Below are 26,664 nucleotides of genomic sequence, written 5' to 3' on the forward strand. Positions count from 1 at the left end.
AAACTAGATGAAAGATATAAAATGACATATAATGACATTTAAAAGAATATGTTTTATATAATTATTTAAGGGTATATTCGGAAATTAAAAAAAAAAACTCCTGAAAAGCAAATCTAAGTAGCTTTTAAAAAAAACTAACTTATCTGCTAGTTTTTGACTTGCAAAAATGTCAATTTAAAAAAGTCCGAAAAATTAAGTAGTTGATATTGTGGCTCCTCAAACACAAATTATATGGATTTAACCTTTCGAATTATATGGTAAATCTTCCATCAAAACTGGTAGCATCAAGTTGAATCGGCCCCTACTTTTCCCTCTTTTGTTATAATTTTCATAACTAACAAATATTAAATACGATCAACAATACCAATTCAAACATTAACATGATATACAATTTATAAAGTTATATGAGTAACACTTAAGTCAATCTACACTTTAGTTTTCTATCTATTTAACTAACAGCATCTACACTTTAATGTAAAAGCTTTCTATATCGAGTTTTTTTTCTTCAGAGGTCTAATTATATTATATATTTTTAAGGTATTATATATATGAAAATAAATAAAGTTGAAGGAATAATAATTACTTTTTAAGTCCTCAAACATCAATCTATCACGCCAAATGGTTCCCGCTGGTTTTCATCAACTGTGACTTTTATTTCGAAAAGGATGGTGTAGCCCTTTATATTCATCCATCATTCATTATCCTTCCCATTTGCCCCATGTTCTCTTCCATGTATTCCCTGTGGCTGCATCCTTTCTTTTTCATTCGGAAAATCATCTCACTACAATCCTTTGATGGCGTCGTTAACCGTTTCCTGGTGACCTTCGCCGATGCCATTTTATCTGTTTACTTCCGCTACTGCGGCCTCTCCCGATCCACCGTCCACATCCACAACAACCAAACCACGATGTACATTTGGGCAGCCAACCACAGCAACAGCAACAGGCCGAACCTTGTGCTCATCCATGGATTTGGGGGAAATTCCAAATGGCAGTTCATTTTGCAAGTAACTCAGCTGACACGTGATTTCAATGTCTACATACCGGATCTCGTATTCTTCGGTGATTCCTACTCTAGTATACCGGATCGTAGCGTTAGGTTTCAGGCGAAGTGTGTGTGCGATGGGTTGAAGAAGATGGGAGTGGCGAAGTTTTCCGTGTATGCCATCAGTTATGGGGGATTTGTTGGCTACCGGATGGCGGAGGAGCATGAGGAAATGGTGGAGAAATTGGTGATTGTTAGTAGTGGGATTGTGTGTAAGCAGGATCGGAAATTGGAGCATGTGAAGCAGATAGGGCGGAGCGTGGTGGATTTGTTGGTGCCTAAGACACCTGAGGATTTACGGATATTGTGCCAGATGACGATTCAAAAGTACGACGTCGGTAGGTGGATTCCGGATTTCTTTCTTTGGGGGTTTATTGCTGTAAGTGTTGAATCAAATTCATCCAAATGTTATATACATATGTTTCCTATACTTTTGATTAGTAGTATCATTCATTCGCTATATATGAAGTTCATGATCGATTCTTTTGCAGTTTGAATGTTGCATGAAGGAAAAAGAAGAACTGGTACTTGATTTGCTCAACGAGAAGCCCGATATTGTTTATCCAGTCCTGACACAGGTTTGGACCATTTGAATTCCTTGAGTAGTATGATTATGACTTCTTTTTTCTTCTTTCTTATAAATTTCTCAAACAATCAAATATAACTACAAATATTACTATTAAACTATTATCACATTTATTTAGAACCTTGGAAAAACTTAGAACAATATAGCCCATATATAATATGTATATCTTTTATATTGGATTATTCTGATATGTGATGTAAACGAGTTTTTTAATACTAAATCGTCAAGATCAGATCAATGTTTAAGTATTTTAAAAGATAATAGAATTTTATAACATATTATCTTATTTTAATTTACTCTTCGTTTTTTTTTCGAGTGAAGGAAACGCTTCTAATATGGGGTGATAAGGATGTAGTCTTCCCTCTTGATTGGGGACATCAGCTTCATAGGTATGTTTTATTTTATTTTTCTTTTTCTTTTTTAATAATTATTTATTGATTGATTAGGGGTATTTAAACAGTAAAATAAAATCATCAATTTGTCATTTTAAGTCAAAAAATTTTAAAAAAATATATATATATACAATCATTTATGTATATGTGTATTTAAAACAGGCATTTGGGTGGAAAATCGAAGATAGAGATAATTAAGAATGTAGGGCATGCCATAAATTTTGAAGCTCCTCACTCGTTGAATCAATTCATTACATCATTTGTATCGGCCTCGGGTTAATTGGATTTCTTAATGAATATAATCATTCTTAAGATTTATTCTTCAAATAAAATGTATTAATATCTGTTTTTACATAGTGTTTCGACACATTATTTTTGATGGACTTGTATATATATACATTTAGCCATTTGGGGTTCAATCGAACCCTCACTATCATATATTCATATTATGATTTTACGACTTCAATGGTGGTTGTTTTGTTTCAATGTTTTTGTGTTTTTTTTTTTTGAAATGAATGTTTTTGTGTTTGTCTATGGCCAAATGTAAGTTAATGAGTAAAAGTAAACAAAAGAAAGAGGTGAGAGATGTCTAGAGAATTGATCACATCCAAATGACAAGAAAGAGAGAACCATCGCTAGTTGGTAAAGGTAGTTTTTAACAGAATGTGACTGTTTGAAAACTTTATGGTGGTTTTGGTTCCATGCATGTATTAAGTCAAGTATTAAGCTCTTTGGAGCTCTAGAGTCCCATTTAGCCATGCATGCAGATAAAGTTGGCAACTTTGTGTGATTAACCACCTTGGGGAAGTCAAATCTGAGTTTGAATCCAAGTCTTAACGGATTAAGTGCTTAATTGGAAAGTTGGCTTTGGGCTGGTGAGTACGTTGGGCGTACAAGTCTGTACGCTGCGTGTACACGCCTCCCAAGCAGTACGCTAAGCGTACAGGCTGAGTACGCCCCATGTACTCAGAAGACTTGGGCCTTTCGTGTTTTGGGCTTCGGTTGGGTTGGGCTGTGTTGGGCCATCTGGATTTTATTGTTGGGCTGTTGTATTTCGTTGGGTGTAACATCCCAAAAATCATGACCAAAAATTTCGTTTTAAATCATTAGATAAAACCATAGTTATCAAAATCATCTCATCAAAACATAAGCCTAAGTATTTCAAAACATTATTATCAGAGTTTCCAAATCAAAACATCAGAGTAAACATCTCAGGCTAAACATCATGGGGTGTGCAATGCAGTCATCCCGAGCTCTTCTCTCTACAACTGCAAGTACCTGAAACCAAAACTGAAAACCGTAAGCACGAAGCTTAGTGAGTCTCCCCAATTACCACATACCATACACATAACACATATATTGGGCCCCCGCCCCTTCCTCGGGCCCCGCCCGGCATCAGGCCCCGCCTGGCATCGATCCCCGCTCGGTATACATATATGTTTCTTCCAGGCCCTGCCTGTCTCTGGGCCTCACCCGCTATACACATACAACTATATCATATAATCATACTAGCACATAAAGACTCATACACAGTACTATATATATTCCAGTCCTAAGGCCTCGCCTATCTTGGGCCTCGCCCTTGCTCTGCTAATGAAGAGATATGGAACCCCGTCCATACCCAGCTAGTGATGAGATACGGCCCCCCGCCCATACTCACCTCCCTACTAGGCACATACAAGTATCGCAAAGACAACAAGTATAACTAAACATATAGACATTCCTCGGGCACCCCCCGACATCAGACCTTAGTCCGGAATCATACATATAAACATTCCTCGAGCCCCGCCCGACATCGGATCGTAATCCGGAAAACATACAAACATACAAACGGGCCGACATTGGTGCCTTCGACCCGTCCCTATCGGAGGAAACTCATATTGTATAACTGAATCTCATAGATAATCCCCTGACTTCTAGCTAGCAAATCCCCGAGCTGCTAGTCATCATATAAACTAATTAAGTTCGGGATTCCCATAACTTAACCGTAAGTCCTCACTAGGGTAAAAGACCATTCTACCCCTCACATACCCTTGTCCAAACTTCATAACCTTCCAGGGTCAACCTTGGTCAAAGTCAAAGTCAAGGTCAAAGTCAACATCCAGGTTAAAGTCAAAGTCAACGCTCCCAGTTGACTCGACTCGTCAAGTTTACCCTTCAACTCGTCGCGTTCCCATGAATCACAGAATCGTGAAATCACGATCCAACTCGTCGAGTTTTCTTCCAACTCGACGAGTTCTTCCTTTTAAACATAGTCGGGATTCTTCGACCTACCTCGTCGAGTTCCTCTATGAACTCGTCGAGTTCTTCAGTCTGTTAGCCTTTCTTAATGCATTAAGCCCTTATTCTTTAGATCTACACTCTATACTCCGAATCCAAGTTGGAAATGCTTCTAGAAGGGTAAAGTTTCCAACTTTACCCATTAGTACCTTTCCTAAATGGATTAAGCTCAAACCCTAACCCAAAAGGCCAAGGTCTTAATCCAAACATCACCAAAACTACAAGATGAACCATTGAATCATAGATCTGGACTCTAGGGACAAGAAGATCACATAAAGCTTCAAGCTTTATCCACATGCATGGCCCTTTGAAGCTAGAAAGGCCAAAATGGAGGCTTAGAGGTTGCATGGGACTTCCATGGCCATAAAGTTAGCACCTTTATGCCATGAGAGTCCCTCTAGACACTAGATCTGAAGTGTTCTTCACTTGGAACGTCCAAATCCCAAGAGTCATATCATTTGGACCAAAAACCACATAAAGATGCTAAGATGGAGATCTAATCAACTACTAGACAAGTTTAAGACTTGATTACCAGAAAGTGACGAAAATGGAGTGAGGTTTCTGGATCTAGCAACTCTTCCTTGTTTCTTCAAACTTTCCTTCCTTGAAAGCTCTTCAAGCACTCACAAGAACACTCAAAATGGCTCACAATAGCATTAGGGTTTCGAGATTTAGGGTTTGGAGAATGGAGGCTGGAAATGAGGCCAAACCCTAGGCCATAAAGTGTTTAAATAGGATGCAAAATCTCGGATCTAGGGTTTCCCAAACCCCGTCCAACTCGTCGAGTTGGTCCCCTCCAACTCGTCGAGTTGGTCTTCCAAAAAGACGCGTGACAACATTCCTACTCGTCGAGTTCTCACCCTTGAACTCGACGAGTTGCCTTCTTGATTGGAGGTTTTTCTTTCCTTTATTGGCCTTCTGGTTTCCGGGTGTTACAACTCTCCCCCACTTAAACTAGACTTCGTCCTCGAAGTCTGCTACAGTCACCTACCCCGCAACCATCTCACACGTCACACCCGCAACTTTCCTCCTACATGCCCTGAACCATCTGATGTTTTCCCACGGGTACTGACACTCGTCATCCTGGGAATACAACCTTCATCCCGCACAATCAATGGCCTTCCCAAGGCAACTGAACCCAACTATCAAGACCTTCCGAACCCGATGAAGGATAATCCTCACTGTCATACAGAGAACTACTTTGGTCTTTCCGAGATCTGAAATCTATAATGGTCTGTCTCCCTGACGGACCGCCTATGCTCCAAAAACTACCATGCCAAGACCTCATCGAATAACTGTTCAACCATAAAACTTCCCACCCCCAATTATCTCTATGCTACCATCAGAAACAAAATTCCTGTCCATCACCAGCTGTAGAACACTTACACTTGACAGAAGGCTCAGATAATCCTTCAAATAGAAGATTCATCCCTGAAACTGTAACGCCTGGTTTCTGGTACACTTTTATTTATAAATTATTCATTTTAATAAAGCTACTCGACGAGTTGGAAGCACCAGACTCGTCGAGTAGATACGAGTTTTGGACGCGGGTTTTAAGCTATCTACTCGACGAGTCGAGAGCCCTCGACTCGGCGAGTAGGTCTGCCAGAGTGAAACCCTAATTTCGGGCTTTTGCACCCTATTGAAGCATCTTAATCCCCACCTTTTGGCCTCATTTCTAGCCTCCATGTCCCAAACCCTAATCCACGAAACCCTAGAGCATTTTATGAGTGTGTGAGCCATTCTTGAGTGATTTTGTGTGTTCTTGAAGCTAGAAGAAGAAGAAGGAGCTAGAAGGTTCAAGGAGAAGATAGTAGATCCAGAGATTTCCTTCCATCCTCATCACTTTCTGGTAATCAAGTCTTTAGCTTGACTATTAGTTCATTAGATCTCTTTAGTTCCATTCTATGTGGGTTTTGGTTCAAGAATCTAGATCTTTGGGACATGGACGTCCCAAGTGGCTTACATTCCAGATATGGAATCATTAAGGGTTTTTAAGGCATAAAGGTGAATACTTTATGCCATTGGAGCTCCATCCAAGCCTTAAGGATGTTATTATGTCCTTTTAAGCCCCAAAAGGCCATGCATGGAAGTAAAATCCGAGACTTTACGTGTTCATTGGGTGTCTAGGGCCTAGATCTTGATTTTCATGCTTTGGGTTGGAGTAGTAAGGCTTGTGGACAAAGATCTATGTCTTAATGAACTAGGGTTTTAGCTAAACCCATTAAGGAGGATTATTAGCGGGTAAAGTTGGAAACTTTACCCTTAAAGGGGCATTTACAGTGTGTAGATGAAGTATGGACGTTATATTTGGAGAGTAGAGGCTTAATCTATTAAGATGGCCAAACAGACAGAGGAAATCGTCGAGTCCATAGAGGAACTCAACGAGTTGGATTGTTTTGTCCCATTTTAGCTTAAGGTAGAACTCGACGAGTCGGTGATAGGACTCGACTAGTCGATTCGATAAATCGCGACTATAAGTAGCCTGGGAACTCGGCGAGTCGGGGGGAGACTCGACGAGTTAGATCGCGATTTCAGGATTCTAGGACTCGACGAGTTGGGTCAACCAGAAGGTTGACTTTGACCAGGGGTAAATTGGTTATTTTACCCTAAGGAAAATTAGCAGGTTTTGACTAAGTTTTATTGTGATAATAATAACCGGGGAGTCGTGGGAGCAGCCTTCGGAGATTCCTCACTCGAGATTTCAGCAGTCAGCTTTGCGAGGTGAGTTTCCTTTAGTAGGAACGGGTCTACGACACCAATGTCGGCCCGTATATGTGATATGTTATTAACTGAGTGTGGGCGGGGATTGAATCATATAGTACCTGAATGTGTGTGTGTGTGTGGGGGGGGGGGCGAATCTCGTAGTATTATTTGAGTATAGATATGTGACTGCTTGATAGGAATAGATATACTTGTTGTCTGGGTGATACTTGTATGCATGTTAGTAGCGGAGTGTGGACAGGGCCCGAATCTCCTAGACAGCGGAGTGTGGGCGGGGCCCGAATCTCCTAGACAGCGGAGTGTGGGCGGGGTCTGAATCTCCATGAGAGTGGGCGGGGCCCTTATCTCCTAGTTGCATGTTATGTGTATGGTATGTGGTAGATTGGGGAGACTCACTAAGCTTCGTGCTTACAATTTTCAGTTTTTGTTTCAGGTACTTCCACTAGCAAGGGGAAGAGCTCGGGATGACTGCATGACACACACCACAGTGTATAGCCTGGGATGTTTTAGACTCTGATGTTTTGACACATGGTTGTGATACGATATTTTGATATGGTGTTTTGGGAATACATAATTTGTGATTTTATTATGATGTTGATGAATTATGGTTTTCTTAAATGATTTTAAACGAAATTTTTTGACCGTATTTTTTGGATGTTTCAGAAACGGTTAGACTCAGACGAGAGATGCGCAACAAGGTCAACTCAATTACTATGAGATTATTTATTCCAACTGTAAGTGAATTAGCATCTTCGATCAGCAACTACTCCTCACACAAGAATTCTCACATCACCACTTCTACCTGAACATCATGTTGTCTCTTGTCCGCTTTCCGAACGAATTGAGACCACCCTGGTCCCAACTTATCTATCAACTATCTGGAGTACCAAATTCCTACCCGGTTGCTGAACCCAAGAACACCCTCTCAGTCGCTCCCAACAACTTCCGAAGAAAACTTCAGCTATCGAAAACTACTCTATCCACATTGCCACTCTTGGCTCTATAGATCCTGGGATCTCCGATCTTATACCTTGACCCAACGGTCTCTGTCAGGTCCCACCTGTATTGCTATAAGCACATGTGCCTCGCCCACAGGTCTCACCCAAACCATGCTACGGAGTGGCCTTGCCCGCAGGTCTAACTTATCTAGGGCTAATCAGGCCCAACTCCACCTCGAATCCCATCGACCTATCCTTCCCTGATTCCGATCATGTTGTGGCTTTTCCACGATCCTACGAACTGACCCACCCCGGCCTAACTTTTCTGACTAAATCTGTGAATGCTACGGTTATCCCGAAATCTTACAACGCTTCTCACGCTAACTCAGTTGTTGTCCATGGTCTTACCGCTGACTACCAATCCAAACACGTCCAATGTCGAGCACTCACGCGTTCTAGCATCCTGAATGAACTCACGCCCCGACGGGAATTCCCAAACTGATTCCCCAACACCATCTATCAACACCAAGAAGACGCGAACCTAGCGTTGGGAAGTTTCTCAAACTCGCAACTCACACCCTCAATCCAAAGAGCCACTTGGGTCGTCTTCCTCCCCAGCGAGAATGCGAAATCATCCTAGTCTCACACCTAGTTCTGTTCCTGAATACCTGATTGATTCTCCCCCACTTTGATTCCAATAACATCTTACATCACACAATATTGGAAGGATTCCCAAACCTTCTTACCTTCCAATGATCAATCTGCTGAACACCAACGCTGAGTACTGTTAGTGTCTCTAAACTAACCAACACTAAATCAGTACAAATCTTGAAGACTAATGGAACATCTTCCGAGTTTCAATCACACTTGATACAACTACCGCATCCTGAGCACCCACTATATAAGGAGATGACCTCACACTACTATTCTAAGATTCATGGTATGCAGATGGCATATAACCCAAACATAAGCAGAAAAATATAACTCCAAGTTGCACTTACTTATACCGATACATGACAATAGCAATAAAAATATAAATAAGAACTGATAGGAAAGCAAAAGATACACACCTGCAACATTGGAAGCTGCTCGTGCCTCCTCTATAGTCAGTTGGAAACCCCTGCTCCTCGCCGCAGGCGCCTCTGCCCGGCCCTGACGGCCGTCGGTGATCCTCAATGTCGCAGGGGTAGGTGTCATCACTTGTCCCACTGTAGCCAAGCTCGGACATTGGGACTTCTTGTGGCCCCGCTGACTGCAATGAAAGCAGATCAGGTCTGATCCCCGGGTGGTGGTAGCAGTACAATCCCTGCTATAATGACCGATCCGGCCGCACTTGAAGCAACCAAAATCACCACCACTGCCACTCCTACATGCACCCTCGTGCGTCCTGCCGCACCTACCGCATCGGCTACGGTCCTGATGACCCCTCGATCTAGAATACGATACCTTGGGCCTCTTGCCCGATCTCGTAGATGTCTGAACCTCGTCTGGCTTCCTCATCCGGTCTTCCTCCAATTCGATCTCCCTATCCCTGGCTCGAGTGATCATATCCTCCAGCATCTTGTAGCTGGACCGGCTCACAAACTGCCTGATGTCGCTCCTCAACATCTCGTGATATCGGGCCTTCTTCATCTCCTCGCCCTCTACATACTGCAGAACAAGAAGGGCCCTCTCTCTAAACTTGGTGGTGATCTCCGTTACCGTCTCCGTAGTCTGCTGGAGGTCCTGGAACTCCCGTGCCAGCTGCTGCACCTCAATCACTGGTGAAAACTCGGACCTGAACCTGGCTGAGAAGTCACTCCATGTCATCGCGTCCAATGCGGCATCATCCCCAATAGCATGTCCAACCTCCTCCCAACAGTCACGTGCTCTGTCCTTCAGAAGACAGGAGGCGAGTCGGACCTTGTCCCCCTCGGGACACCGACTAGAACGAAAGGTGTTGGCAACATCTGCCAACCACCGGCTGCTAGCAATGGGGTCCTTAGCCCTATGATAGTCTGGAGCTCCACATGCTCTGAACTCCCTGAATGTCAACGTGTGCGCCCCCATCATGGCCGTCGTCTCAGTGCGGAATGCACCCAATCTCTCGTCCAAAATCTCCAAAATGCCCTGATTGACCGTACCGAAGATCACAGGAGTCTGGTCCATAATACTGCGCGTAATATCAGATGATATAAACTCCCTCATCTGCTCATCAAGCTTCCCGGCTCCAGAGCTCGAGCCTAATCCCTCTCCGGCTCCCGAAGTGCCGCCTGGTCTAGTGCGTAGCGTCACCATTCTGAAAATGCACCATAACAAACATCAGAATACTCATAATAACTCGAGGGATCACACACACTACAAGTTCCTTGGATTCATCTTAGCCTTCCTTGATTCGAGTATGGATCCTCTGCTTTCAGTAGTACGGGCCCATACTAACTTCCACATCTATCTGTACTTTCCTGAAGAACTGCCTTGACTCCACCAAGTCCCTTCTACTACTACTGCTGATCTCATGCTAATCTCATCCTAGGCTTGCCCTAGGGTAATCACCAACCCACTCTCCACCATCAGCTGCATAATAAGTCCCTGCTATCTTCCCCTAACTAGCTCGCGAATACCATTACATATCACTAAGACCAGATAATTCTTCGAATGAGAGGTCCTACCCTACAATGGTTAGACTCAAACGAGAGCTACGAAATAAGGCTAAACCTAACCTTCTGAAATTATTTAGTCCTCGCAATATGTAACTTAACATATTCGTTTACTAGTTAGTTAAAGATAACTAGAACTCCTAAAAGCACAAAGCAAGCAGCATTCGAGCCTCGAGTAAACATAATCAAGCATATCCTAATTTGGCCATCATATCGCTGACTAATCTGTACTAGCGTGCAGTTCATAAAGCTCATACACATATAACAGGCACATAAGGCATCCTTCCTAGATCCTTAGCCCTAATCTAGGATGCAGTTCTCATAAACATATCATAACATAAACTTGTATGGGTAATTTGGGGGTACTTACTTGAGCTTGGCTGATTGTATGCACCACACCCTTTTTCTCTTTTAAAAATCCTTTCTATAAAATGGTTTTTCTTTTTAAAAAAAAATTATACCAAGTCCTCAGTTTGAGTCCAAACACACCCAAGAGTGTGCCCGAATCCCTCAAACCAAGGCTCTGATACCAACTTGTAACATCCCAAAAATCATGACCAAAAATTTCGTTTTAAATCATTAGATAAAACCATAGTTATCAAAATCATCTCATCAAAACATAAGCCTAAGTATTTCAAAACATTATTATCAGAGTTTCCAAATCAAAACATCAGAGTAAACATCTCAGGCTAAACATCATGGGGTGTGCAATGCAGTCATCCCGAGCTCTTCTCTCTACAACTGCAAGTACCTGAAACCAAAACTGAAAACCGTAAGCACGAAGCTTAATGAGTCTCCCCAATTACCACATACCATACACATAACACATATATTGGGCCCCCGCCCCTTCCTCGGGCCCCGCCCGGCATCAGGCCCCGCCTGGCATCGATCCCCGCTCGGTATACATATATGTTTCTTCCAGGCCCTGCCTGTCTCTGGGCCTCACCCGCTATACACATACAACTATATCATATAATCATACTAGCACATAAAGACTCATACACAGTACTATATATATTCCAGTCCTAAGGCCTCGCCTATCTTGGGCCCCGCCACTGCTCTGCTATTGAAGAGATGTGGAACCCCGTCCACACCCAACTAGTGATGAGATACGGGCCCCCGCCCATACTCACCTCCCTACCAGGCACATACAAGTATCACAAAGACAACAAGTATAACTAAACATATAGACATTCCTCGGGCACCGCCCGACATCGGACCTTAGTCCGGAATAATACATATAAACATTCCTCGAGCCCCGACCGACATCAGATCGTAATCCGGAAAACATACAATCATACAAAGGGTCGGCATTGGTGCCTTCGACCCGTCCCTACCGGAGGACACTCACATTGTATAGCTGAATCTCATAGATAATCCGCTGACTGCTAGCTGGCAAATCCCCGAACTGCTGATCATTCGGCTCCCCGAGCTGTTAGTCATCATATAAACTAATTAAGTTCGGGATTCTCATAACTTAATCGTAAGTCCTCACTGGGGTAAAAGACCATTATAACCCTCACATACCCTTGTCCAAACTTCATAATCTTCCAGGGTCAACCTTGTTCAAAGTCAAAGTCAAGGTCAAAGTCAACATCCAGGTGATGTGTGTAAAATGCACTGGTTTTAATCCAACTTTTGAGTTATAAATTAAGCACACAAAGGCAGTGAACCTGTCTTTTAGTGGTATAGTTAGGTAAGTAGAGTGTCGAACTCAGGGAACGGTAAATTAAAACTAAAGACTAATTTTATCTAAATTAAATAGTAAATATGTGTTTTCTCTAGTTTTACAAGACTAGAAACTTACTAATACTACTTGAGCTAAGAACTAGAAAAACAAAGATTTAACTGAATTCAATAATAAAAGGGACTTCTGTTTAGTTCAACTCAATTGATCCTATGGTTGATATTATGGTAATAGTGCAATGGATTAATTCTTCTATTGGCTACCGATTCAAGTGATTAGCCTTGCGTTCGCTACGATAATCCTTAGAAAACAAACTAACTCAAACAGTGATCAGTTGTCTAATTTAATTTAATTCACTAGATTATTTATTCGGGTTAATTTAGACTTGTAATAGCTAACTAAATTGGTCCTTTAGTTAACCTCTTGCTGATGGTCATCAAACAAGCTCACACATGAATTTACCTAATTTTTCTTATTAATTCTAGTTTCACGTTCGTTAGTCCTAGACATATGATAAAGTGGTCACATAAACATATGGGGTTGATAATTAAAAGATGTTCATACTATTCAATTATCTTCCTATTAACAGAAAATTAGTTATCATTCACACATAAGGTTCTTTAACAAGCTAGAATCAACAAAATCACCAATATTAAATTAATCCTACCATAAAATCAAACCATAATATCAATTTTGTATCCCCAAACAGAAGTTTAAGAGTTTTAGCTCATGATTGAGGTAATTAACAGCAATAAAACGAATTCTAATTGTCTAACCATAATTGAGAAACAATAGATTAAGTAGAATGATGAGAATGTGCCTCAAATCTTCTTCGGAATTGGATTCTAGGTTGTATCTTCGTTCTCTAGGGTTCTTCTGGCTCTTCAATCGCAGCTTGCTTCTCCCCAAAGGTTCCAGCAGCCCTTCCATCGGATTAAGACCCACTATTTATAATTATCACAAAACAGGGGCTACTCGGCGAGTAGGTCGTGGACTCGCCGAGTACTAGTGTGAAATCCGTGTTCGGCAAAGAATCTTGACTTTTCTTTCGGGAACATTCTAATGAACTCGCCGAGTACGTGCGTGGACTCGCCGAGTAAGTGTGTAGTTTTCCCTTTTCCTTCATTCTTTGATCTCTAATTGCTTCTCCTTTTTCCTTCTGCTTCCAAGCATGTCTTTTGGATTGAAAACACAATATAAGCATTATTAAGTACCTTTTGTCCATATTATGCATATAATTAGCCAAAAATGAATAGAAATATATGTTAAACATATGATTAATTATGCACATATCAAAATACCCCACACTTGACTTTTGCTTGCCCCCAAGCAAAACTGAATTTTAACACATTAGAATCACATAGGACAACTCATGTCGAACCCAGCCATTATGCCAAGACCGCAACGCGCACATTTGTGTCTAAAATTCCTAATAACCCCCCATACTCTAAATACTCACAATCCTCATAAACATTCACCCACTCACCCCGAACTATGCTCATTTTATGCATCCCTCCGAATCCATCCTCAGAAAACCTCTTAACCTCAAGGTGTTTTTGGTTGAGTAACCCAAGCATACATAATCTAGATAATTACAATGTATGATACCACATTGGAGCTCTTTGGAATTCTTCATTTCTTTGGCATTTGATCTTTGATCTCTTTGAATTCACCACTTTGTTGTTTGGTTTTTGGTATCTTCAACTTTTTGAATTTCTTGGAATTTTTGATCTTCTAATTTCATATTTGACTTTGATGCTCCAAAAATTCTTCAACCTTTTCTTTTGTAATTCTCTTTTTTTTTTTTTAACATGTAACTCACTTTTTTTTTCACTCAGTACCTACATGCTTAAGCAGGGGCACTCAACTTCAACCTTTATTGATTAATGATAACAATTTTCCTGGATACATTTCAAGTACACGATGCTAAACATATTGCATCCTTCGGGCTAAGCGAGGTTGTGTTTTTGTCTCATGATTTCACTAGAATAAGGGAGCCACAAATGCACTATAACGTATATAGGCTCAACTAAACATTTGGGTCCTCATGGAATCATCAAATATAATACTAGCATGATCCCTAATTGTTTTTACCAAAATATCTAAATTAGCCCTAGCAATTTTATGCAAAATTTTAAAATTAATCTAAATTTTAACTAAATGTAACCGACCCCCTACCCCACACTTAATTTATGCAATGTCCCCATTGCATATTAGGCATGAATAAGAAACATACAAATAAAGAGGGAATTGGAACAAACTCCCCTGGGATAGTAGTGGCGAGGCTGATCATCTTCAATTTAGCTCCATCTTTGAATGACTGTAAACATGGGAACAGCTCATCCATGTCTTGGGTGTCATGTCACGTGTGGTAGACTTGCAAATGACTCAAAGATGTAGGATACAACTCCTAGAAACCTTCAGCAATGATCCTCTATGAAAGAGTTGGATAAAACTGCAATGAACGTGCCCAAAACAACTCTGGAATCCGAAAAATGATGATGGACTCGGCGAGTAAGTCGTGTACTCGGCGAGTATGTTGCTAACTGGCAGAGAAGTCGTGAATTTGTCCATGCACTCGCCGAGTAGGGTATGTGCACTCGGCGAGTAGGCGCTGAGTTTTCCATTCGACTGAAGTGCTGGATTGGGGTAATTCAGTGAACCTGTCTTTTAGTGGTATAGTTAGGTAAGTAGAGTGTCGAACTCAGGGAACGGTAAATTAAAACTAAAGACTAATTTTATCTAAATTAAATAGTAAATATGGGTTTTCTCTAGTTTTACAAGACTAGAAACTTACTAATACTACTTGAGCTAAGAACTAGAAAAACAAAGATTTAACTGAATTCAATAATAAAAGGGACTTCTGTTTAGTTCAACTCAATTGATCCTATGGTTGATATTATGGTAATAGTGCAATGGATTAATTCTTCTATTGGCTACCGATTCAAGTGATTAGCCTTGCGTTCGCTACGATAATCCTTAGAAAACAAACTAACTCAAACAGTGATCAGTTGTCTAATTTAATTTAATTCACTAGATTATTTATTCGGGTTAATTTAGACTTGTAATAGCTAACTAAATTGGTCCTTTAGTTAACCTCTTGCTGATGGTCATCAAACAAGCTCACACATGAATTTACCTAATTTTTCTTATTAATTCTAGTTTCACGTTCGTTAGTCCTAGACATAAACTATCCCTAAATTAAGATCTAACAAATGAGACATCAATATCTGAACTTTATACCTCAAAATGATGCTTCATGATGTCAAGAGTCCAGATCCACAAGCTCGAGAGCAACCACAATACTCCAAAGATATTCCTTCTCTTATCAAGAACACTAAATTATACCAAAAAGATGAACCAAGGCTTCAAACTATCATACAAACTTAGGGTTTTTGAAATGAGGATGGGAGCTAGAGTGGTGAAGGGTTTTGAGGCCATAATGTTCTTTAAATAGGGTGCAAACCTTAAAATTAGGGTTTGGTATCTGTGTGCAAACGCCTGGCGTCCATTATAGAACGTCTGGCGTTTGAACGCGTAGCGTTCTATGCCCCACTTGACTTATACTTCGTCCTCGAAGTCTTCTGTAGTAACTAACCAGGGTAGTGTTTCCATATCTCCACCTCGGATCACTCAGACGGTCCTCCCCAGGACCCGATCTGAACTAATATTCGGCTCATTCAGGCGGCTAACTAACCATACCATCCTTGACCTGCTAACTTCATCACTGGAGAAACCATCACAACCTTCCCAAAATCCGGAAATCCAATACCTCGAATGACTCTTAAGAAATCAAAACTATCTCGGAACACAGTTATTAATATATCTTTACCATCCTATCAATACAGAACCCTTCCGACCCTGACTTACCTTGCCGGTTCCACTGGAGAATCAAGACTCCTGACCGCTCTCTACTGTTGAACCCATCATCCGAAAACAAGGCGGCTCCAAACACGAGCCTCAACTAGATAACCACTGTAGAGAGACACAAACAACACCAGCATATTCCACAATTCCCTGGCTAAGAACGAGAGTATAGAGAGAGATCCACAAAGTCGGGGACTCTTAAGGATACAAACACCGAATCAACTCTATCAATATGCCTCATGAGACCAGAAACCCATTAGATCTAAATTTCAGAACCCATATTCCAAAACTGACATTCATCCATTCGTTGAATCCACCCCTTTCCCTTGAGCATGACCACTACGAAATGTGCGGAAAAGAACCGAACACATCAATCGCGAAGTTCCACCAATTCCAAATCCATAATACGTATCAAAAGCCTTAAATAAACCCTTGACTCTCTGACTCGCCATTTCCAATCACTGCTCCTATGAGCAAAGATGAGAAATCCAAGAATTTTCACATTTGCCTCCAATCCTTATCAACTCAGGTGTATCCCCACCTAGCAAACCACTCGAGACATTCACAAAGAACTTTATGATTCGAGACTTCATAACCGATACCTAACCTTGATAATCAAAACCCTAATAACAGCTTGCGAACAAACGAGATTTATAATGCAAACACTCCGCAGAGACTTTCTGATGCACGACTGATATTCCCAACAACCCTTAACTGCTCACATTGTCCAACCAACTAATTTGTGAGTCTCCGGACTTCCATCAATGCGCCAACACCGAAAGTACCACAAGCAGAAGAAATGAACAATCATAATCACTGGGCCCACAGTCTGTGTCTGGAATACCCCTACAAGGTCCACAACATAGGTCTGGATTGCCTTCGAGCCCACATCATGAGTCTGGAATGCCCTACCCGTCCCTCAGCCCATGTCTGGGATGCTCCTGGTATTTCACCGATCTTGTCGACATTACATCTTTCGCCTAGAAACTCACGACCAGCACCACGGGGCCTAAAGATACTCAACCTCATTCCACCGTCTTGCAAGGACACAATCGACGTCCCTCACAGCGCCAACCGAGCGCAACAATGTGATACTCTTTTATCACGCACAATTCATTTCACAGAAAAAGCTGCCACCAACGCAAAATCCGACGAAAAGACGGTCGCACGTGACCCGAGAATAGGATAAAAAGTCGTACTCCTATTCCAATTCACATGTTGTAATCTAAAAAGAACCATGCAAATAATTCGATCTCGGTGCTCCAATGATATCTTGACCATCCCATAAACACCCCTCTCGGCAACCCATAATGAATTTACCATAATGCACACCCTTAGGGAACCCATAACCTCATCCAAAAAGGTGAAAAATACCAGAGTTCTATAAAATGACAAACCTCAAACATTAACAGAAGACATCCTCATGATTGATCGAAACAAGATCCCATACTGATTGAGACTGAACAGACCCCATCAATACGCAACTATCTTGCTAAAACTTTGAGGGTCATCCGAAAATGCTGCTAAGGCTCTAGTCAGGTCCATCCAAATACTAACCCCAAATTCTGGACTCCCAATAACCAAGAACATCGTCCAAAATCGAGTCGAACCTGACGATATGTCAATGAATCTGTTGAACTTTAGCTGATACAGTCCAACACATCTGAAGAACCTCCGCTTTGATGATGCATGAAGTGACCAATGGCCGAGAACACATTAACACTTAATATAGAGAACTGAAACCCACACAGAGATGAACATATCCGTCTCTGGAACTGATTTACCGCTCGAAACCTGCCCACTCTAAACAGAAAACAGCAATTCAAACAACGAGCTGAAAAATACCTCAACAACCGATACTCAACCTGAATGATCCCAACGGATCCTCATCTATTCATTGGCATTCCGAATGGAAACAATGACTACTACAAGCTCTTTGACCAACTACTTCCTGCTAAGAGACAAATCGTGTACCTCCTGAACACCTACATCCAACAGTCGCTTGCTCTATGCCCCCGACTTGACCAAATTTTAAACCGATATCCCACATACTCGCACCACAGATCCTTATGAACCATTCTTCCAGTATCACGAACTCGAACAGATCGATGATCCCTCCAAGCAGAATACCTTGTTCTCCCCCACTTAAGGTTCGAACTACCACCCACTGGTGTTAAAACCAAACCATAACTCAAACCGACTTAACTAGGTACAAACCGTCCCTGACTCTTGGAATGCATAACACACTCAGGATGATCTTCCAGATAAGGACCCATCAAATCCTAAAAGAATTTTGGATTTCAGATGAAGACCTGTGAAATTCCAAATCATAACCACTTTAACATTAAGGATTTTATGCAAATGCATACGCAAGCACCGACTTACGATCCAAAACATACACTCCTTACATGCAATCCCAACCGTCAATCTGGTACCTGACTTTCCTATATCCAAGGAAAATAGACCCTTGATTGCATCACTAAACATTCATACCACATCAATCCTCCTGCGCATTCCCACGTTGGCACACTGTCGCCGAACACCACAAACAACTGGCCCCATGCTGGGTTTACATCCCAAATCTGAAAGTCACAATCCTGCACACTGCTTCTCCGAACTCGGAAAACTGAAAGGGAAAAACCCCCGCTGTAGATGGCTACATTCCAATCCATCAATCAACCACTCACTTCCAGCTGCAATCCACAAGCCGATCATAACAATCGTTTCCTTCTTGGGTTTCGCGGCTCGAATGCACGGCCTCGAGCAAAACCCTCGAGATCTCAAAACCAACAAACTCATTGATATTGCCATATTTATACATATTTTTAGGCAATATTTATTTACATTTTTACTAATAATTTGGTTATTTGCATAGAATATTGATACTTATAAGGATATATTGTTCTTTGCAGCTAAATAAAAGCATTTTCGAAGAAAGGGACCAAAAATGACGAAACATGGAACTTTGGAGACTTGGAGTACAAAATTAGAAGAAACCCACGAATTCAGCTCAAATCACGACATGAACTAGAAGGCCACGACGTGGCATGAGTATTCTGGAAGATAAGTATTCGCGAAGTAAAATCCTTGCCCGATAAGGATTTCTCCGGAGTCACGACGTGAAGATGCCTTCCACGACGTGAAACACAAATTTGGAGATTATTATAAAAACCTGAGATCATTACGACTTGGGAGACTTTTGGCTGATTGAAGAAGTTCCAGGAGGCGATTTTGAGAGAAGTAGAAGGTCTGGAAGAGAGTTTCAACACCAAAGGAGTAGAGAAGATCATAATTGTCTTTAGATTTGGTACTTTTCATTATGTTTATGAATATGACTTTTGTTGAATTGATTGCTAGGATGCCCAGCTAAATCTAGTTGCTTCTGTTAGCTAGATGAAGCTGGAACTCATGGTGTAATAACTTTAGCTTTGACTTACTAGTTGGTTATGACTTGTGTTGATTGATTTTTACCTAGCATGTTTGATTTAGTATTTGATTGCTTTTAATTCTTGTTATGTGTAGTTAGTGACTATTAATCTGCATGAATTACAATACCTGGTAATTTAGTGAACATTAAATTATTAGAGCTAGGATCAACCAAATCTTAGTTAAGCAATTAAGTATTGAATTAGGTTGTGCCAAAGAACTCATATTATGATCATAAGTGTGTTTTGCAAATTAATCTTACATAGCTCCAATCCATTAAATAATAAATTATGTGTTAACTAATGTGTGAATATACATTGATTTACATGAATTGATTAAATGTTAGTAAATTTGGAATTGAATTGCTAATACTTTATTAATTGGTAACCAACAGTAGTTGCCAAAGTTAATTCATGAACCATTGAGGGAAAGCGGATTCGAACTAACAGGAATGTTTGTTAATTAATTGAATTTAAGTTAGGAATTAAGTTTCTCTGATCTTGCAAAATCAGATAAAACCCCCATCTTTGCTAGAAAATTAGGTTAATTTAGTAGTAAATATATTAATTAGACAATACCGTTCCCTGTGATCGACACCCGACTTACCCGACTATTCTATAATTTTGACTAGGTACACTGCCTAGGTGCAATTAGTTAGTTAAGGTAGTTAGGTTATAAATATTAAAATTAGGTGTAGCTATTTGCACGCATCAAGTTTTTGGCAGTAAATTTCTAGAAATAGATAAGTTGAAAATTTTTAATAGATTTGAAATTAATCTAAATAATTAATCTAAATAGAAAATTCTAGTAATAATGATTATGTAAACTTAAGTTGCTAGTGTTGCATGGGATGATCCGATGAGAGCTCAAATGTTTAGTTGAGCAAATACACGTTATAGTGCATTTGTGGCCTCCTTTATTCTAGTGAAATCATGGGACAAAAACACAACCTCGCTTAGTTTGAGGGATGCAATATGTTTAGCAGCATGTACCTGAAATGTATCCAGGGAAGCTTATGTAGTCATTGCACATAGACTAATGCCTTAACCAATAAGGGTTGAAGTTAATTGCCCCTGCTTAAGCATGTAGGTTTTGAGTGAAAAGTAAAAAAAGTGAGTACATGTAAAAAAAAGAGAGAAATTACCAAAAAGTGAAAAGTTGAAGAATTTTTGGAGCTATAGAAGTATCAAAGTTTGAAGATCAAAGATCAAAAATTCTGAAGAAATATAAAAGTTGAAGATACCAATAATTACACAAAAAGGTGGTGAATTCGAAGAAATCAAAGAGTTAATATCAAAGAAAGTGAAGAATTCAAGAAGCTCCATTGTGGTATCTTAAAGTTGTAATTCTCTAGTTTATGTATGCTTGGGTAGCTTTACAAAAATACATTGAGGTTAGAAAGATTTATGTGGATGGATTCGGAGAGATGCATAAAATGAGCATTGTTCAAAAGAAGTGGGCGCGTGTTTATGAGGATTGTGAGTATTTAGAATTGAGGGGGGTTACTTAGGAAAAAATTTAGACACAAATGCACGCGTTGAGGTCTTGGATAATGGCTGAGTTTGAGTTGGATCGTTCTTTGTGATGTTGGTGATAAAGGTTTAATTTGAAAAACAATTAGATTTGCTTGAGGGCAAGCAAAGTATAAGTGTGGGGTATTTTGATATTGCCATATTTATACATATTTTTAGGCAATATTTATTTACATTTTTACTAATAATTTGGTTATTTGCATAGAATATTGATACTTATAAGGATATATTGTTCTTTGCAGTTAAATAGAAGCATTTTCGAAGAAAGGGACCAAAAATGACGAAACATGGAACTTTGGAGACTTGGAGTACAAAAGTAGAAGAAACCCACGAATTCAGCTCAAATCACGACATGAACTAGAAGGCCACGACGTGGCATGAGTATTCTGGAAGATAAGTATTCGCGAAGTAAAATCCTTGCCCGATAAGGATTTCTCCGGAGTCACGACGTGAAGATGCCTTCCACGACGTGAAACACAAATTTGGAGATTATTATAAAAACCTGAGATCATTACGACTTGGGAGACTTTTGGCTGATTGAAGAAGTTCCAGGAGGCGATTTTGAGAGAAGTAGAAGGTCTGGAAGAGAGTTTCAACACCAAAGGAGTAGAGAAGATCATAATTGTCTTTAGATTTGGTACTTTTCATTATGTTTATGAATATGACTTTTGTTGAATTGATTGCTAGGATGTCCAGCTAAATCTAGCTGCTTCTGTTAGCTAGATGAAGCTGGAACTCATGGTATAATAATTTAGCTTTGACTTACTAGTTGGTTATGACTTGTGTTGATTGATTTTTACCTAGCATGTTTGATTTAGTATTTGATTGCTTTTAATTCTTGTTCTGTGTAGTTAGTGACTATTAATCTGCATGAATTAGAATACCTGGTAATTTAGTGAACATTAAATTATTAGAGCTAGGATCAACCAAATCTTAGTTAAGCAATTAAGTATTGAATTAGGTTGTGCTAGAGAACTCATATTATGATCATAAGTGTGTTTTGCAAATTAATCTTACATAGCTCCAATCCATTAAATAATAAATTTTGTGTTAACTAATGTGTGAATATACATTGATTTACATGAATTGATTAAATGTTAGTAAATTTGGAATTGAATTGCTAATACTTTATTAATTGGTAACCAACAGTAGTTGTCAAAGTTCATTCATGAACCATTGAGGGAAAGCGGATTCGAACTAACAGAAGTGTTTGTTAATTAATTGAATTTAAGTTAGGAATTAAGTTTCTCTGATCTTGCAAAATCAGATAAAACCCCCATCTTTGCTAGAAAATTAGGTTAATTTAGTAGTAAATATATTAATTAGACAATACCGTTCCCTGTGATCGACACCCGACTTACCCGACTATTCTATAATTTTGACTAGGTATACTGCCTAGGTGCAATTAGTTAGTTAAGGTAGTTAGGTTATACATATTAAAATTAGGTGTAGCTATTTGCACGCATCACTCATCTAGGTCTGCACCGTTCAACTCAAGCCGATATGGCCACTGGGGCCCAAAACAATTACCAGACCCATCCTCATGTCTGCGCAACCATAACCAAAAGATCGACAGATACGGAACCACTGCCACGAATCATGGCATCAAACCATGCTATCTCTCCCGACCAACCCTTAGAATCCCCTAAACTCTCCTCGATTCGAGTATGGATCCTGTGCTCCCAGTAGTACGGACCCGATACTACCTTCCACACCTATCCAGACTTTCCTCAAGAATCATCTCGAGTCATCTAAGACCTACTCATAATAATACTCCCAAAACCTGCTTAACAATGAGACAACCGCACTAAAATACTTCTTAGGCTCTCCTAGGATTCCCCCAACTCCCCTGCCATCAGTTGCTGAAGAACCCCTGCTAATGTTAGCTAACCACTTCATGAATACACTTACATGCAACAAAGCTTACATAATCTTTCGACTAAAGGACTCAACCCTACAACGGTTGGACTCAGACAAGAGTTGCACAATAGTTCCAAGTCCTTCATTCTAAGATTATTTAACCTTCATAGCATGTAATTTAATGTATTCATTTGATGGTTAACTCACATCAATATGGGTCCCACAAAGCACAAAGAAAGCAACATTCGAGTAGAGGAGTCGGCTGGAACTAAGACACAATAAAATTAGATAGACCCTCATATGAAATTATCGATCTCTATCTCCCAACATCTCGGATACACCTTCATCCTGCCCTCCATCTCTCAAGAGTAGCTAATCATTCCTCATGCTGACCCGTTATAAACTGCACCCACTCATGAAACTTCCACCAACCCTGCAGCCACTCGTGCATGCTAATCATACATAAGTGTACCGCTCGGTAATTCTCCAAGGTATTCTATATATTTTTTATTGGGTTAATTATTTAATATTGATTGGGCTTGGATCCATTGGACCCTTGCTAATTGGGCTTCAATGTGTCGTACGCTGGGCGTACCACCCTGTTTACGCGCAACGTACTAATAAGGAATGATCGCGCATGCCTTTCATGTACGCGCAACGTACCAATGAATACGCGCGACGTACGAGTACAGACCACAAACCCTAAAATTTAGGGTTTACACCCTATTTAAACAAATTATAATCCTCCAAACCCTTATCCTCTCAGCCTCCTTTGTCCTCTCAGTGCCCAACTCGCACCCTAACTCCATTGCATGTATCTTGAGCTCATTTTGAGCATTTTGGTGTTGTTTTGGTGGTTTTGAAGAGCAATGAGTTTGAAGAAAAAGAAAGGACTGGAAGAGAACTTGTAGATCCAGAAGTTTGGCATCTTTTCTGACTTGTTTGAGGTATCAAGCTCTAAACTTGACCATTGCATGCTTAGTTGTACTTTTGGGGTGTTTATGGGATATTTTGACTCCATAGTTGAGGTTTCTTGTGTTTGGTAGTTCCAGCCCATAAGATTTGTCCTTTTGAGCTCTTGGAATCAATTAGAGTCATAAAAATTGAGCCTTGATGGTTAAGCCACAACCATGCAAGTGTTAGATGTCACAAAGTGTGTTTAAGGACTTAATTCATGTCTTAACCCCCATCTATGCATGCAAAGACATAAAGTATGTAACTTAATGGTTTAGGACGTCTGAAAGGACATGGATCTATGTTTTGGACGTTAGGACTTAATGGATTAATTCACAAAGGGAGTTCTAAGGAAACTGGCCAGTACGCTGGGCGTACCCCTGGTACACTGCGTGTACTGGTCAACCTCCCCGAAGTGCTCAAGACCAGCGTACGTTCCAGGTACGCCGCGACGCATGCAGAGTGGTTAACTTGGGTTTTTGGGCCTTAGAAGATTGGGCCTGGATTTGTTGGGCCTCATGGCCCACTGTGGAGTAGGACTTTGGGCCTAGGACTGGAATTTACGGTATTTTGGGCCTCAGTGGGCCATTCCTTGGACTTTGTTATTTTGGGCCTCAGTGGGCCATCAGAAATCAGTTATTTTGGGCTAAGAGTATGTTGGGCTTAAGAGAAGGCCATTTGAGGAGTTGGGCCCAATTTAGAAAATTGGGCCATTGGTGGGCCACTAGTGGGCTTGGGAAGACTATCTAGATTTGGGCCTTTCAGGATATGGTGTTGGGCCTTAGGCATGGGCCAAATTAGATCAGGGGTAGAATGGTCATTTATATCCTAAGAATGATTATTGGTTTTTGACTAAGTGTTATTGTGGTAATGATAGCTCGGGGAGTCATCGGAGCAGCTGTTAGGGATTCCTTACCGTGAGATTTTGCATTCAGCTTTGCAAGTTGAGTTACATTCCTGTAGAAGTGGGTCGAAGGCACCAAGGCCGGCCCACTAGTAGTTGCTTATAGTAGAGATGACTGTCTTTGTGATAATTGTTCGGTATGTCACTACCTGATGAGATTTATGTGCTTACATGATATGTTATTATGTGGTAGTGGTAGGAGTGGTGGAATAGACCCCGTAGCCCGTTGAGATAAACCGGAGGGTAGGTCGGGCACCCATATATGCCTGACAGTATGTTTATGATATGTTATTATGTGGTAGTGGTAGGGGTGAGATAGACCCCATAACCGGTTGGAATAGACCGGAAGGTAGGTTGGGCACCCAGATATGCCTAACAGTGTAGGTCGAGCACCCAGATATGTTTGACATGGGTAGGTCGGGTACCCAGGTATGCCTGACATGGGTAGGTTGAGCACCCATGCTTGCTTAGCAGGGTAGGTAGGGCACCCAGATATGCCTGGCAGTATGTGATTATGTGGTATGATGGGGGAAGTCACTAAGCTTCGTGCTTACGGTTTACAGTTTTTGTTTTAGGTACTTCTTCTTTGAGAGGAAAAGGGTCGGCATGATTGCAGCGCATCACACTATGATTATCCGCACATGAGATCTTTAGGAGTTGTACTCTGATGATATTTTCTTATGACATGTTTTGGTTATTGAGATCTTGGTTTATATTATGAAATGAGATGATGCTATTGATGTTTTCAGACTACTATTTTTATACATTACCTAATTTAAAATGAAATTTTTGGTTCCGATTTTTGGGATGTTACAAGTTGGTATCAGAGCCTTGGTTTGAGTGATTCAGACACACTTTCGGGAGTGTCTGGACTCAAACCGAGGGTTTGAAAGGTTTTTACAAGAAAAATAATTTTTGAAAAATTAAAATTAAGGTTTTTGAGAAAGAACAAGGAGTGTGATGCGTGCAATCGGCCGAGCTCAAGTAAGTTTTCCCCAAGATACCCATACATTTTTGTTATGATATATGATATGATTATGAGAATTGCTTGCTGGATTAGGGCTAAGGGTCTAGGAAGGATGCCTTATATGCCTATTGTATGTGTATGAGAACTGCATGCTAGATTAGGGCTAAGGATCTAGGAAGGATGCCTTGTATGCCTAATGTATGAGCTTATTGAACTGCATGCTAGTAATGATTAGTCAGTGATATCATGGTCTGTTTAGGATATGCCTGGTTTTGGTTACTCAATGCTCGAATGTTGCTTGCTTTGTGCTCTTAACGAGTTCTATTTATCTTTAATTAACTAGTAAACGAATACGTTAAGTCACATATTACAAGGACTAAACAATTTCAGAAGGTTAGGTCTAGCCCTATTTCGCAGCTCTTGTCTGAGTCCAACCGTTGTAGTGTAGGACCTTTCATTCAAAGAATTATATGGTCTTAGTGATATGTAATGGTATTCGCAAGCTAGTTAGGGAGAGATAACAGGGACTTCTTATGCAGCTGATGGCGGAGTGTGGGTCGGAGATTACCCTAGGGCAAGCCTAGGATGAGATTAGTGTGGAGAGCAGCAATAGTAAAAGGCACTTGGAGAAGTCAAGGCAATCATTTAGGAAAGTACGGATAGATGTGCAAGGTAGTATGGTCCCGTACTACTGAAAGCAGAGGATCCGTACTCGAGTCAAGGAGGGATGAGATGAAACCAAGGAACTTGTAGTGAGTGTGATATCTCTCGATGATATGTGTGACCCTGACGATTGTGTATTTTCTTTCAGAATAGTGGTGACACGACACATAGCAGGAGGTTCAGGGTCTGGGTCAGGTTCGGGTA

General features: G+C 40.6%; 1 protein-coding gene across 1 annotated transcript; it reads left to right on the forward strand.

Annotated features, from left to right (window-relative positions):
* The first annotated feature begins 604 nt into the window (after positions 1 to 604).
* Positions 605 to 2,488, forward strand: LOC145145359 (alpha/beta-Hydrolases superfamily protein). The gene is made up of 4 exons (XM_079074931.1): positions 605 to 1,423; positions 1,536 to 1,622; positions 1,952 to 2,019; positions 2,185 to 2,488. Exons 1-4 carry the CDS (start codon positions 719 to 721, stop codon positions 2,300 to 2,302), a joined length of 978 nt encoding a protein of 325 aa, XP_078931057.1. The 5' UTR covers positions 605 to 718; the 3' UTR covers positions 2,303 to 2,488.
* Positions 2,489 to 26,664: the final 24,176 nt, after the last annotated feature.

This window comes from Lactuca virosa, chromosome 1, assembly GCF_052849685.1.
Source record: "Lactuca virosa cultivar CGN04683 chromosome 1, Lactuca_virosa_CGN04683_v6, whole genome shotgun sequence".
Taxonomy (NCBI): Eukaryota; Viridiplantae; Streptophyta; class Magnoliopsida; order Asterales; family Asteraceae; genus Lactuca; species Lactuca virosa.